This window comes from Solanum dulcamara, chromosome 11 (assembly GCF_947179165.1).
Source record: "Solanum dulcamara chromosome 11, daSolDulc1.2, whole genome shotgun sequence".
Taxonomy (NCBI): Eukaryota; Viridiplantae; Streptophyta; class Magnoliopsida; order Solanales; family Solanaceae; genus Solanum; species Solanum dulcamara.
In genome coordinates this window covers 50,432,605-50,446,099 of record NC_077247.1, presented here as the reverse complement: position 1 = coordinate 50,446,099, position 13,495 = coordinate 50,432,605, and the positions used below count along the sequence as shown (strand labels likewise).

The window sequence follows — 13,495 nt, the reverse complement described above, 5'->3', positions numbered from 1 at the left end:
TTTATTTCGAGTTCCTTTTTTCCCCACTATTTCCATCCAATTATGAGTGCAAGGTTGAACAAAATTCAAAATTTTCAGCTACATAATCAAAATTGAAAAGACTTAAAATTAAACTCTTTGAGGAACTCAATTTTATGTAAGAAAAATCCATTTTTGTAAAAGCCTGGACACAAGTAGACAAAAGGTGACAACAGTGACTCCCTTATATTTATTCCCTTTGTATATACTTGAACATAGAACATAACTCCTTTCTCTCTTCATCCAAACCAGCTTACCTCTATCTTCCCAACCTCTCATCTTTTAACAAGATGATGAAGGGGTTAGAATTCTCTGAAAATTCTCCTTCTTTATCCATGGAGCTAGAAAATAAATCATCAGGTGTAAGACCATATGTTAGATCCAAAATGCCGAGACTCCGATGGACACATGATCTTCATCGCAGCTTTGTCCATGCTGTTGAGCGTCTTGGTGGAGAAGATCGTAAGCCTAAATCTCTTTTCTTATATATGTAGCATAAAAAAAGGGACCATTTCTCTTAATTCTTAATTAAAGATTTTACATTCCTTTAATTGGTTCCATCTCTTTTTTTTTTAAAGAGGAGTGGAGTGGACCTATCTATATATCAAGCTGACTGAATAATTTGGTATCTATTATTTATTAATTGAATTTTACATTCCTTTAATTTGTTGTTGTACATAAATACTAATAACTAGGAGCAACACCAAAGATGGTGTTACAGTTGATGGATGTGAAGGGCCTCACCATATCTCACATTAAGAGTCACCTTCAGGTAATAAACAGATAGCCCTTTAATTAATTCTATAGGGTTTCTAAATTCTTTTTTTTTCTCCCACCCTTTCTTAAACTTTAAGAATATGTATTTTTGATGATATGAATAGATGTACAGAAGCATGAAGCATGAACATATGATGCAAGGTATCCCCATTACTTTATTCTCTTCCTCAGATTCCATTTCTTCTATAAGTTACATATATGCTTTTGTATATATACTACACTTATACATAACTAAGGTCCCAGACCTATTTTTTTGGTGTTCGGCCTAGATAAATACTCAAAACTTGAAGGTTTTGGCTTGATGTCCCTCTTCATTTTTGTATTTCTCTTTTGATCAAGGCACATGATAGGGGTCATGCCAAACCGCCCACCACCTCAGGAAGATACGTTGGGTGGTTGGATTATAATTTATTTATTTTTTTTTTAAAAAAAATCAGGAGCATAATTAAAATTCTTTTCAATGGGTTTCTTTTCCTTAAAATTCTTTCTAGAGATTTTTTCTTTGACCGCTTGAAACTTGATTTTATCATCTAAGAAGCTGATTCAATAGAAATTTTGTGTCAATTTTCTGAGAAAATAGAAAGTATATGAGTGAGCAGTGATACAATCAAGAAAATATAGTGAATTGAAGTTACATTTGAGGAATCTTTTTATGTTTCATTTTACCCTTTATGTTTTGCCGGACTCCTTAACGCCTTTAGGTTTACTAAAATTGAAAAGGGACTACTGGTACTAGGGAGGCCAAAATAGAGAATTCACCTTTTTATTTGGGTCTTATACATTTCGTTGATACTTTTTTTTTTTTGTTAATTTAATTTTCTCACACATAAATAGGTTACGATTGAGTTAATCATGTATACCACCAACTCATTTGACTTTTTGGTTATTAGCAGAAGCAGAAGCTGCAAATGGGATTAAGAGGAACAGAATGGATGGTCCAGATCAAATGAATTATCCACAGAGAAACTTTCTTCATCATTACTATAATGGGAATATTAATGGCAAAGCCTTTTTTGATGGACGTCCTAATTCGACAGTAACAACTAACTATCTCGACCAAATTGCCTCCAGCCCTACTGTTTTTCCTCCTCCATGGTTCGTCTCATATTTCTTTTTCTCATCAATTCATTTATATTACAATGATGATATATGAAAGTACATCTTTACCCCTCCCGTCCCTGTTGTTATAATTGAACAGGAAACCTATGCCACAGAAGATGATGGGATTGGAAGGAGGATCCAACCCACCTTGCAACATGTTCAGGGATTTCTTCAATGACTGCAATGTTCAAGTAATTAACGAAATCCTTAATTCGCTTTTTATTAATTAACTTTCTTTAGCTTGACATACTAAATTGGGAACAATGACAATGTACTGATATAATAGAGAATTACGACGTACTACTTAACATTTTTTTTTTTTTTGGCAGGATGGGGATGGGAATAAAATGGTACGATCATATGGTAGCAGTTTGTCAAATAAGAGTGCAGCTTCAATGATTGAAGAGGAAGACTCCCGTAGCACTATGTCCTTAGAGCTATCTCTCAGTTCAGATATCTCTCTTGACCTCACCCTTGGTTAAAATCCTTTGGTCTCTTCTTTTCCCTCAAGAAAAACAAACTCTTTTAATTAATATCCTTATCATATAGTACTGTACTCCTTTTTTTTCTTTTGTCTTGGCTAATCCAAGTAATTAAGTAAACTTCTTGTTTTTGTTTAAACTAACCGAGCTAGTTAGCTAGCTAGGTTAATTTTACAACTTTGTAACTTAATCAGTTTTGTAATCGATCCAACTGAGACTGGCAAAGGGGCTGTGACCAATCTCTCTCCTATCATGATCATTAATTGATCAATATATATAATGGTTCTGATATAGGTTACCTGAATAGTTCATAATGTACCGGTTTAATTTCAACTTTATAGAATATTGTTGAAATATGTGTGTTTATCGTCTCATCTAAAAATTTAAAAGGTTAGTCAGAGAGATTATAGATTTACGACACCTCTCCTTCACGTGTGGGCTTGAATATTGTTTTTCTTCACTAGCCAAGCACGTGAAAATTCTTTTTGATAATGGATAGCAATGGTGAGTTGTAAACTTAATTAGGACCTCCGTAAGTTCTAATCTATACTATGCATCTAACAATTTTTGTTACGAAATAGAACACGAAAACAGTATATATGAAGTTGCTAACGTTAAAATGATAAGACGACCTTTAAAATAAAGGAGAAAACTAATTGACTGTTATAAGTTGTGTAATTTGATTTGTTTGCTTTGTGCTAGGACTTAGGTTGATCATGAAGTCGAGAAGGTGTAGTTGGCTCTTTTTTTTCCCCTCCCTAATACATGATCATGTTAATACACGCAATATGTATGAGTTAGTGATATTAATTTCTATCTTCCAAATTCAACATTATTGTAGAGATTTCTGGAGACCTATATAACTTAACCCTACAAACCCAATTCTCACACTCAAATTATAACATCATCTAATATTCTTCAACGAGTTACAATGGCAACCAAGATTCTCCTTCTTGTTGTTCTTATTATCACGAGTGTTCTTGCTTACGCTACAAACGCGAGGAGCCTAAGTGCAACAAAGGCGAAAGCAACAGCTGATGAGCAGAATGAATATTTCCAGCTGCACGGTCCTTTATCGCCTTTTTTTGGGAGTTTTGGTGGTCTTAGAGGTGGAATTAGGCCTCCATTTGGTTTAGGAACCGGCATTGGTGGATTTGGTGGTGGCATTGGAGGTGCTTTTGGAAGTGGTTTTGGTCCTTTCGCCGGAAGTGGTGGAACAAGTAGTGCTGGAGCTGGAACTGGTTCTAGGATTAATGAAGGCTTTGAAGATAATGGTGGCAATAATCCTAATGATAATATTGATGCAGGTGACCTAGGTGAAGGAGGTGATGCAGCAATTAAAAATGACATGCATCCTTGAACTTATACTCACAAATTATTAATAAAAACCCGCAAAATACAGCATCTATTGGTATAAATTCGTTAAAAGAAAATATATTATACATGTTTAATTTCTATGAACTAGAATAAATAATAGTAGCAACTTCAAGGAGAACTATTTATGCTCTTTTTTCTCAATATTTTTTAATGTTATTCGAATGCTAGCTATAGCAAGAAATTCCCAAGTCAGATATTCTTGGTTATGCCATTAATAATGAAAGTCTTGTGTTTTAATTTCCTGCTTGTTTGTTTTGTTTTTCCTCTTCCGTTTTTGAATTAATACACTAAGTGTCTCAAATCTTAATAGAAACTTGTGGAAATAAAGAGGAACCATTTCCATAGGCTACAGGCTTTTGTTAAGGTGAGCAAGACAAAAATATTGACCCTCCCAAATTCCAACATCAAAACCAACCTTGGTAGATTCATGTTCCAAATGAGCTAACAAATGGGCCTTGCATTCCCAAATGGGCTAACACATTTGAAAATGAGACCCAATCCCCTCACATGTACTATCGACTTGATTTCTGTAATTTGAATTTGAGGAGAGAAAAGAGAGCCTTTTTCTTCTTAATGTCATTTTTTTACCCCATTTCAGATCAGGTAACTTTTGTGTAAGTCAATAATTTTTTATTTATTAAATTAGTTCATTATGTCTTGTTCAGCTCAACTCGCTCATTTGTCACCTTTAGTATAACCTAGAAAATATTAAGGAGAATGATCATTTGGTCATCTAGCTAACTAACCATTTATTATATCTTGGGTTTTGATGATTTAACAAACTACCGTACAAAAAAATGATGCAAAGAGGGACATGACAGACAAAAAATGCATACTGATAGGGGGAAGTTATATGTTCATGTTAATTACAAAGCTATGTGACAAGGGGAACTGCCCGACATAGGGAAAGTATAGGGACCTGGTTAGCATAAACATGAACACACGTCTGCATGGTTTGTCATCATCAAAAAGGGGGAAAATGTTATAATTCAAGTTTTGATGCATCAACAAACCATGAGACCTAATTGGCGGACCTAGTCCCATGATCGGTGTGTGTCACATACCAAATGGGAACCAGCTGTAAAAGCTGCCACCACCTGTTGTGGTTGGTGGGCAAATCAGAAGAGACTACAAACCATAGGACCTGATCGGGGGACTTGGTCCAGCTGTAAAAGTTGTCACCACCTATTGTGGTTGGTGGGCAACAGCCGAAGGAAAGAGACGTCCAGCCAATCAAAATGCACGAGGTTGTTTTTGTCCATACCTTAATACTTATCCTTGGACAAGAAATAATTAAGTTTTTGCACATCAAGAATACACAAGCAAAGACCATCATTTTCTCTCAAGAAAGAACAACTTCATCAAGGCAACAAGGGACCTGATCGAGCTATATTTGAAGAATAGTTTTTTAGGTTGCTGCTTTGTTGTAATATTGTGTCTTATGTTCTAACATTGTAAGATCAGTTCCTATGCTATAAAAGAATATTGATCATCTTTCCTTGTATCAGTTTTGCATCGAGTTCATAGCTAGAGTTAGCTTTGAAATGTGTGTTTGAACTCTACGTCAGCTAGAGGTAGTTGGTATTGTGGGCAATAGAGTTATTGCTTAGTTTCCGAGTCATGGCTAGAGTTAGCTTAATCGGAGTATTCAAAGTCTATGTCAACTAGAGTTAGTTGGGATAGTGGGCAACAGAGGTATTGCTTACGCTCAAAGTCTTGTAATAGAGGTATTGCAAGCCAAGGGGTGGAGAGGGTTAGTGTCTAGTTACAATAGGTTGTAATAGATTACTTTGCTCTTGCATCTCAGTAAAGAATGGTTGGTGAAATCCTGTTGGACAGGTCGTTGTTTTTTCCTTCCTTGAGCAAGGAGATTTTTCACGTAAAAACATTGTGTGACATTTTACATTCTGCACTTAACTTGAGCATTTTGTTAACTGATTGTGTCAAGGGACCTGGTCCCCTGACTCATGTGGTGGACTCGTACAAGCCAACACCATTTTTAGCCTAACTATCAATTTCTTACCTAATTTACATAAGCGGCTATAGAATTACACTAAACAAAAATAGCTTTTAACGATAAAAAATATACACATTAATAAAGAGTGTTAAAGTCTTTACTGACATTAATTAATTTTCATTGGATTCAATGTCGCTATAGGCTTTAGAAAAGTTTACAAAGAGTATTAATTGTCTCTAAAAATATATATATAGCGGCAATTAACCTATTGTTGTTAATTAATTGCCACTAAAAATTATTTTTTGTATAGTGTTAATTAGTAATTAGCAGTGCCACTTAAGATTGAAGAACCCCAAAACGTTAATTTTTTTCCCTTTTTTCCAATTATTATTAATCTAGCAAATGGTGTACATGTTTTTATTTTCAATTTTAAATAACAGGTCTACGTTGTGGGATAGTTACCCATATTAATAAAACATTAACATGCATTAATAGATTTCTAAAATAGCAATAATAATTCTAATTAAATACTTTATATTAGTCTTACTTTCCTTTCCGCGATATATTCATAATTTATTAAAATTTCCCAGAGATTGTATGAATATATTGTTTAAACATAGCTATACACTACTCATACATGATAATACAAAGCATAATACATCACTTACACATTTATATGCATAAAACGTGTATAATAATGTATAAATATGTATGTATATATATATAGTGTACACAATGAGTATACACTTGTATACATCATGTGATACAGATTTTTAAAATATAAAATAAAAAAATAAAGAGGGTTCTACGATAGTTTGAAAAACAAGTTAATAACAATAACATTGGAAGAAATTCGACTTTATGAATTTTAATATTGGCTAATTAAGATTTTAAAAAAACATTATTAAACTATAATCATAAATTGTTTGTTTAGATTGTACATATGGATAACTATTCCTATAACTTATACATAAGCAGGTCTTATCACGGAGATATTCTTTGATTAAAGTACTTATTTACTACTAATCCACAACAAATTATCTATTTTTTCCCCAAGAAACAATGATTAAGAAAAACAAAATGGTCCATTTGTTTATTATTTGAACGCCGTTCTACAGCCAGACATGTCTGGGCGTATTCCGTACCCTTTTGTCATCAATTCAACTAGCTTCTATATAGTAAAAAACAATGTAAAAGAAATTCTTTAATACGATCAGAAGTTAACTATAAATAACTGTTCATAATAAGTGATATTAGTAACTTAAAAATAATTCAGATCATCTGCTATAATATGCCATACTATACTAATAGTGTTGAGAAAAAGCACCAAATAATTTTCGTCCCTTTTAGACTTTCTTCAAGCAGAAAATGACAGAGAAATTTAAAGAGAATAACAACACAAAGATTTAACGTGGAAAACTTCCCAATTGGAGAAAAACCACGAACCACTCAGAAAAATATTCACTATATGAAAATTGTTACAACCATATAATACACAATATTTTTCTCACACACTCAAATACCTAAAATACTATAGATCTCCAAGAGAAAATTCTCTAAATCTCACATGTATTTCTCTAGATTTTTGTTGTTATGTGTTCACAGTGGAGATGCCTATTTATAGGCAATTTAGAGTCATGGTTGGTGCTTATGAACACATTTATACCACTATATTTGATAAAATATGTGAAAATGATCATTGGCCTTCTTTCTTGACTTCCACCAATCAAATGCCCACAATTTTGACATTTTTTAGTGTTTATTCAAATAAATACAACAAATAGTGGCAAAAGAAATTAAAATTACACGGTCAATATCTAAAAATGAAATCCTTTGTTTTTTCAATCGTGCATCATTCGGGCACATATAAATTGCATTTTATTAAAAATTTCCTAATGTATACTATAATTTTAAGCTAATTAAGAACAAAGCATATTTGGTTTTAAAAAATTATCTAGAATATTCAACTAGGAAATTTTTAAAAGCCATTAATTGAAGAGGGTACTGGAGAGCACTATATATAAATAAACAAAATTAAAACTTAATATTGAAGTTGAAGAGATACCTATATATAGTAGCTCAAGTGGGAGTAGCTTGTACAATTGTATTCCATTTAGAAGATTTAAGAAGCAGCTTGAATATTTGGTGCATGGAAAAAGACAAAGAAGAGCATTCTCAAATCTCAAAATTAAATGTGCTAGAAAATGATGAACATAAAAATGGAATAACATTATGTTACTTTTCATAAAGTTTCCCCCTACATTGCTTTATCGTTTTCTATCTTTATGAGTTCATGATGGAAAAAAGAAGATGCACAAACATAGACACTCCATTTGGGATGTTTTTTTTTTTTTTTGGTTATTTTTAACAAATCAAATTTTCGCATTTCTTTAATAAAGGATTTTGGGGTTCTAAGTTCCAGAAGTGAATTACTAAAATATAATAACTAATCACGTATGAGTAAAAATATACCGAATTTTACATGACCGACCAACTAGTGGATGCGTTCTTTCTCCTAACCATGATTATTAATAAATAAACTTCATTAAATTACTTTCATAATAATTACTAATTGATATGATTTGATGTAAACACTGAATAAGTATTTACCAATCAGACTTGATAGTTTGTCAATAATGACATGTTGTGGAGTCACAGTAGCAGAGGCGGGATTTTAACTGAAGGAGTTCAAAATCTGAAAAAAGTAGACACATGAACTAATCGAAGAGGGTTCAACATCTATTATAAATACAAAAAAATTTAACCATATATAAAGAGTATAATTTTCTACCTGAACTCCGTTGTGTCACCGCGTGGAGATTGAAGATAGAAGAGACATAACGCAACTAAGGTGATATCTACTTTAACATATGAGTTTGTTTGATGTCATGATGAGACATGAAGATGGAAGACATAAGAGAGGCGATATCAAGTTTTTAACATATGAATTTGTCCTTGTTGATCTATTTCCGGAGTTGTAAGTTGAGGAATATTTGTATAACAAGTCAAGAATGTGAATATAAGCGAAGATCATTCTCATCATATGTCTTTGCAGTCCAACACGGAACAAAAGAGCGAGATTCGAATTCACATTAAGCGTTATATAGGGTTTTAGTTTTAAATGTATTTGGAGAGGATCACAATTTTATTATTCACAATCTATTACTCTCAACTTCTGTAACAAATACTATTAATTACTTCTTGCTTTTTCGATAACCTCACTAGAGAACATGTCTAATCTACTTCACTACTTTTTTATATTTTTATTATTTTAATAAGTAATTTAACAAAAACAATCCTATTATTTGGTCATCTTAATTTGTTTGTCCTTAAATCAGTTTAATAAATTTAACTATACTGATTTAAGGGTGAACAACACCCAAGTATAATTGCTGCCTAACTGATAGGCAGTCAGCCACCGTAAAGATGGTTTGTTGACTGGAAATGTATTGTAATTATTTTTAAGAAGCAGTAAATAATTGCAAGAACCACTTACACTGGCTATATTTTTCGATAATATTACGTACGTACGTACTTTTTTTGTTTAGCTCACTTTTATTTTATTTTCTTTTACACGTTTCCTTATGAGTATTGATTTTGGGCTTTGTGATTATTTTGCAAGCTATATCATGAAGTCACTAATAATTACAATGAAGTCACTAATAATTACAATAAAGTGTTCAACGCAAAAGAAAAAAATTAGGAAGTTTTAAGTAGATAATTAATATTTCGTCTATTGTCTGTCTTTATTTGGATTCAGCCAGAAAATAAAGTAACAATTTTATTATAACAGTTTAAATTGATGATTTTTTATTTTTTTTAACACGTCCAATATATATAACTTAAATCTTGTGGGGTGTAACTGGGTGCTGATTGAAGTAGAATGTCTAGTTGGATGAAATTAGTCACAAATGTATCCACTCATCATTGACCAAAAAGTTAAATTAGAAGTAGAAATTTTATATAAAGTGGTCCTTGGGATCAAAGGCTGGAAGTAAGTAAACGAAAGGATTGTTGACTTTCTGATCATGTTTGGACCATGAGTGACAATATGGGTGCCATTATATATCGACTCCATTTTGTTCCTTGCCACAAGTACACTACAAATATCCAATGAAATGCCACTATATCTATAAATCTATAATATTACCAAACTACTCTTCCTACTACTTTTTTTATTTATTTAGTTTGCCAATAATTATTTTCCAATTATAAATCCTACACTCACATGGGCTGCACAAACAAATAATTCAAAAAAAAATTCTGTCATATGTCTTGAAAATAAAATAAAAATTATTAATGGGTCTTACACAAGGAGAATATATATTAGTATAGTCCTAAAATGAGTATAATATATAAAAAGATAAAGAAATTATTTTACTTGCTCTTAATTACTCTTTTTCTATGCCAATAGAAATACAATCTTTCAACTCTATAATCTTTGGTATTAATAGTAAATGGCATGTAGAGCTATAAATAAAAGAGAATGACACTTGGAAATCATGATCAAACGAATCCAAAATCTTTGTTGAGAATTACCTTAAATTAGTGAAGAGATATAGGCACCAACTCCACTATTTCATTTTCGATTATCATAATGTACGACATTAACATGTGTAAGCCATAGGTTTAATCACATGTAGTCCTATTGTCTTTACTGTGTTTAAAAATTCCATTAATATCTAATTGGTTCGCAACTTTTGGAATTTCTCTTGTCGTTGAAATAATTAGAATTAGACCGAACCATGATCCTTTAGTTAGGGGAATATCTAGTACTGACAACTCATATTCCATACTAGTCAAAGACGTTTTTTATAGGGCATTATACCAGTTTACGTGAATTGAATAATTTTTATTAAATTTTATATATTATTAAAGAATTTAGCTATAAATAATTATTACTATTTGAAATTGTTATAGAAATAGATAAGTGTCAAAAATATATCTAAATTATTCTTCTTTTTTGAATTTCATACCTAAACTATTGGGAGCGTGAGTTTCATACCTAAACTATCACTACTTAGTTTGAGAAACATATCTTTCTCTTTTTTTTTCACTCTCACCATAGTGTAATGCTACACCCTCTCTTTCATTTTAAAAAATTTGACACATCACACTCCACTTAGACAAAATATTCCACCTAAACAAAAATTAAATAAATTCTTAGAATTAGTTAAAATTAAATATTAAAGTATTACTATTCATCCTCAAAAAAATACAAAATAAAATATAAAATATTTTTATTACTCCACTCCACCACTTTTTCTCACCATACTCCCCCCCCCCCCCCAAAATTTTTTGTTTTATTTTTATTTTCTAAATATCTTTTATAAAAGTTTTTTTAAAATTTTTTTACTTCATCTTTCCCCCCACTCCTTCAAATAATAATTTAGATATTTTTTTTATATCTTTTTTTAAAAAAAAAAAATCTACCCAACACACTTTATCCTCCATTTTCAATTTTTTTCTCGTTTTGTGTTAGATACATACACATGAGTGAGAAAAATAACTTTTTTTTAAAAAAAATAATTTCTTTTTTTGGGGGATAGAAATACTTTAGTTTTAACTTTTAACTAATATTAATAGTTTATTTAATTTTTATCAATGTAGAATATTTTAGCCATGTGGCCAAAAAAATTCAAAAAATAGAGAGAGTAGAGAGATTGTATTACACATACCACTGAGGTGTGTTTCTCAAAATGAGAAGTGATAATTTAGGTATGAAACTCACACTTTCAATAGTTTAAATATGAAACTCAAAAAAAATGAATAATTTAAATGTGTTTTTGATATTTTATCTCTTATAAAAACAAATAAACTTTAAATCATGAATTTATTTACGATACTTTGTAATATTTTGTACCAACTAAATATCGAAAATTTTAAGTGCCAGGCTATAGTTTAGTAGCCTGTCAATTCATTGTTGACCTTCTTTTACAAAAAAGAATAAAGACACACACTTACCATAATTTGAGGTATGGCCAAATGATTGCATGAATAATATGGCTATAAATAGAGGAGTCATTTGCACAAAGAAGAAACAAGAAGTGGAAGCTGAAAAGTTGGTCATTAGACTCACTACTCATCAGCACCGAGCTTACACTAATTGTTATCTGAAGAGTCATGGCTATTTCTATTCGTTCTTTGTGTGTGACTCTTCTTGTACTAAGCATTGTTATGGCGTGTATGGAGGAGGGCCGTGGGGAGGATGGAGATGATTATTGCAACTATGGTGGATGGCGTGGCTGCAGAAGTTTTTATAATCGTGGAGGAGGAGGAGGAGGTGGAGGTGGTGGTGGTGGAGGTGGAGGAGGAAGTGGTAATGAAGGTTTGGGACATGGAGAGGGTCATGGTGCAGGGGCAGGTGTTGGTGTGGGAGGTGGTGGAGGTGGTGGAGGTGGAGGAGGTCGTGGTGGTGGTGGTGGGAATGGAGCTGGTGGTTCTGGTCATGGTGAAGGATTCGGAGCTGGAGCTAGTACAGAAGGTGGTGGAGGTGGTGGAGGCTCTGGTGGGGGAGGTGGTAGTGGTTTAGATGGAGGGTATGGTCATGGTAGTGGTTTTGGAGCAGGTGCAGGTTTTGGAACTTTTGGTGGACGTAAAGGTGGTGGTGGTTTTGCTGGGGGAGGAAGAGGAGGAGGTGGCGGTGGTGGTGGTGGTGGTGAAGGTGGATCTACAGGAGGATCAGGTCATGGTAGTGGGTTTGGTGCTGGAGTTGGTGGGGCAAGTGGAGGTGGAGGAGGAGGAGGAGGAGGAGGTGGTGGAGGCGGTGGCACCAACAGTGGCTATGGTCATGGAAGTGGTTTCGGGATGGGTGTAGGTTTTGGTGGAAATGGTGGTGGTGATGGAGGGGGAGGGGGAGGTGGTGGAAGCAATGGCGCTGGTGGAGGCTCTGGCCACGGTAGTGGTTCTGGAGTGGGTGGTGGAGTTGGTGGGGCTGCTGGTGGAGGAGGCAGAAACACTAGTGATGAGAATGGTGGTGGTTCTGGTTATGGTGAAGGAGAAGACAGTGGTTATGGTGGCAATAGTAATAATAATGGTGGCATTGGAATAGGGTTTGGTATGGGTATGGGATTTGGGTTTGGGATAGGAACAGGTACAGTAAGTGGAAATTCTAGTCCTGTTGATGAAGGAAGCAAGATCAATGGTGACAAGCAACCCTAAAATCTCAGTGCCAACTTTGCTCAAAAGCTAAATGGTCAGCCAATCATTTGCCATGCAAATTGTATTTGTTTTTTATTTCCTGTTCTAGTATAATTAAAGACAATAATTCGGATAAGGTCACTGAGAGAGAGAGAGAGAGAGATTCATGAGTGACAATTACAATTGTATTGTACAATGAGCAAATGATATATATATTTGTATTCTTTCTTTGCATATTCATGTCGATTAAAGGAACTTTTACCATTTTGTGAAGTAAAGTTTCAATATTCTTCCTCTTTTGTTTTTCCTATTTTGGTTGTATGATTGAACCGTTTAATTTCCTATTCTGGTATTCACATTAAAATGTGATTAATTCAGATTAGCGCTGCGTAGGGCCCCGGAAGAAGTGCTCCCTACGAAAAGATTTTTCCATAAAATGAGAGTTGAGAATATTATTGTATCAAAGAGGTGTGAGATAACAGTAGATAAAAAGTTTGTTGAGGTGTTTTCCCCTGTAGAATCGCCTATCTTGATCAACATCAGAATTCAGAATATGTGGGTTTTGATCTTATATATATATGCTCTGAGTCACTGTGAAAGTATAGCAATATGTTCAGCAGAAGTTCAGAGTGAGCAGTGTTCA

At 33.2% G+C, this 13,495-nt stretch overlaps 3 protein-coding genes across 3 annotated transcripts; all 3 read left to right on the top strand.

Annotated features, from left to right (window-relative positions):
- The first annotated feature begins 274 nt into the window (after window positions 1-274).
- LOC129872693 (transcription activator GLK1-like) lies at window positions 275-2,606 on the top strand. Its single transcript, XM_055947621.1, has 6 exons — window positions 275-480; window positions 714-790; window positions 900-936; window positions 1,653-1,890; window positions 1,994-2,087; window positions 2,226-2,606. Exons 1-6 carry the CDS (start codon window positions 309-311, stop codon window positions 2,376-2,378), a joined length of 771 nt encoding a protein of 256 aa, XP_055803596.1. The 5' UTR covers window positions 275-308; the 3' UTR covers window positions 2,379-2,606.
- A 703-nt stretch (window positions 2,607-3,309) lies between these two features.
- LOC129872692 (glycine-rich protein 5-like) lies at window positions 3,310-3,738 on the top strand. Its single transcript, XM_055947620.1, has one exon. It carries the CDS (start codon window positions 3,310-3,312, stop codon window positions 3,736-3,738), a length of 429 nt encoding a protein of 142 aa, XP_055803595.1.
- An 8,097-nt stretch (window positions 3,739-11,835) lies between these two features.
- LOC129872691 (glycine-rich cell wall structural protein 1-like) lies at window positions 11,836-12,873 on the top strand. Its single transcript, XM_055947619.1, has one exon. It carries the CDS (start codon window positions 11,836-11,838, stop codon window positions 12,871-12,873), a length of 1,038 nt encoding a protein of 345 aa, XP_055803594.1.
- The last annotated feature ends 622 nt before the right edge of the window (window positions 12,874-13,495 follow it).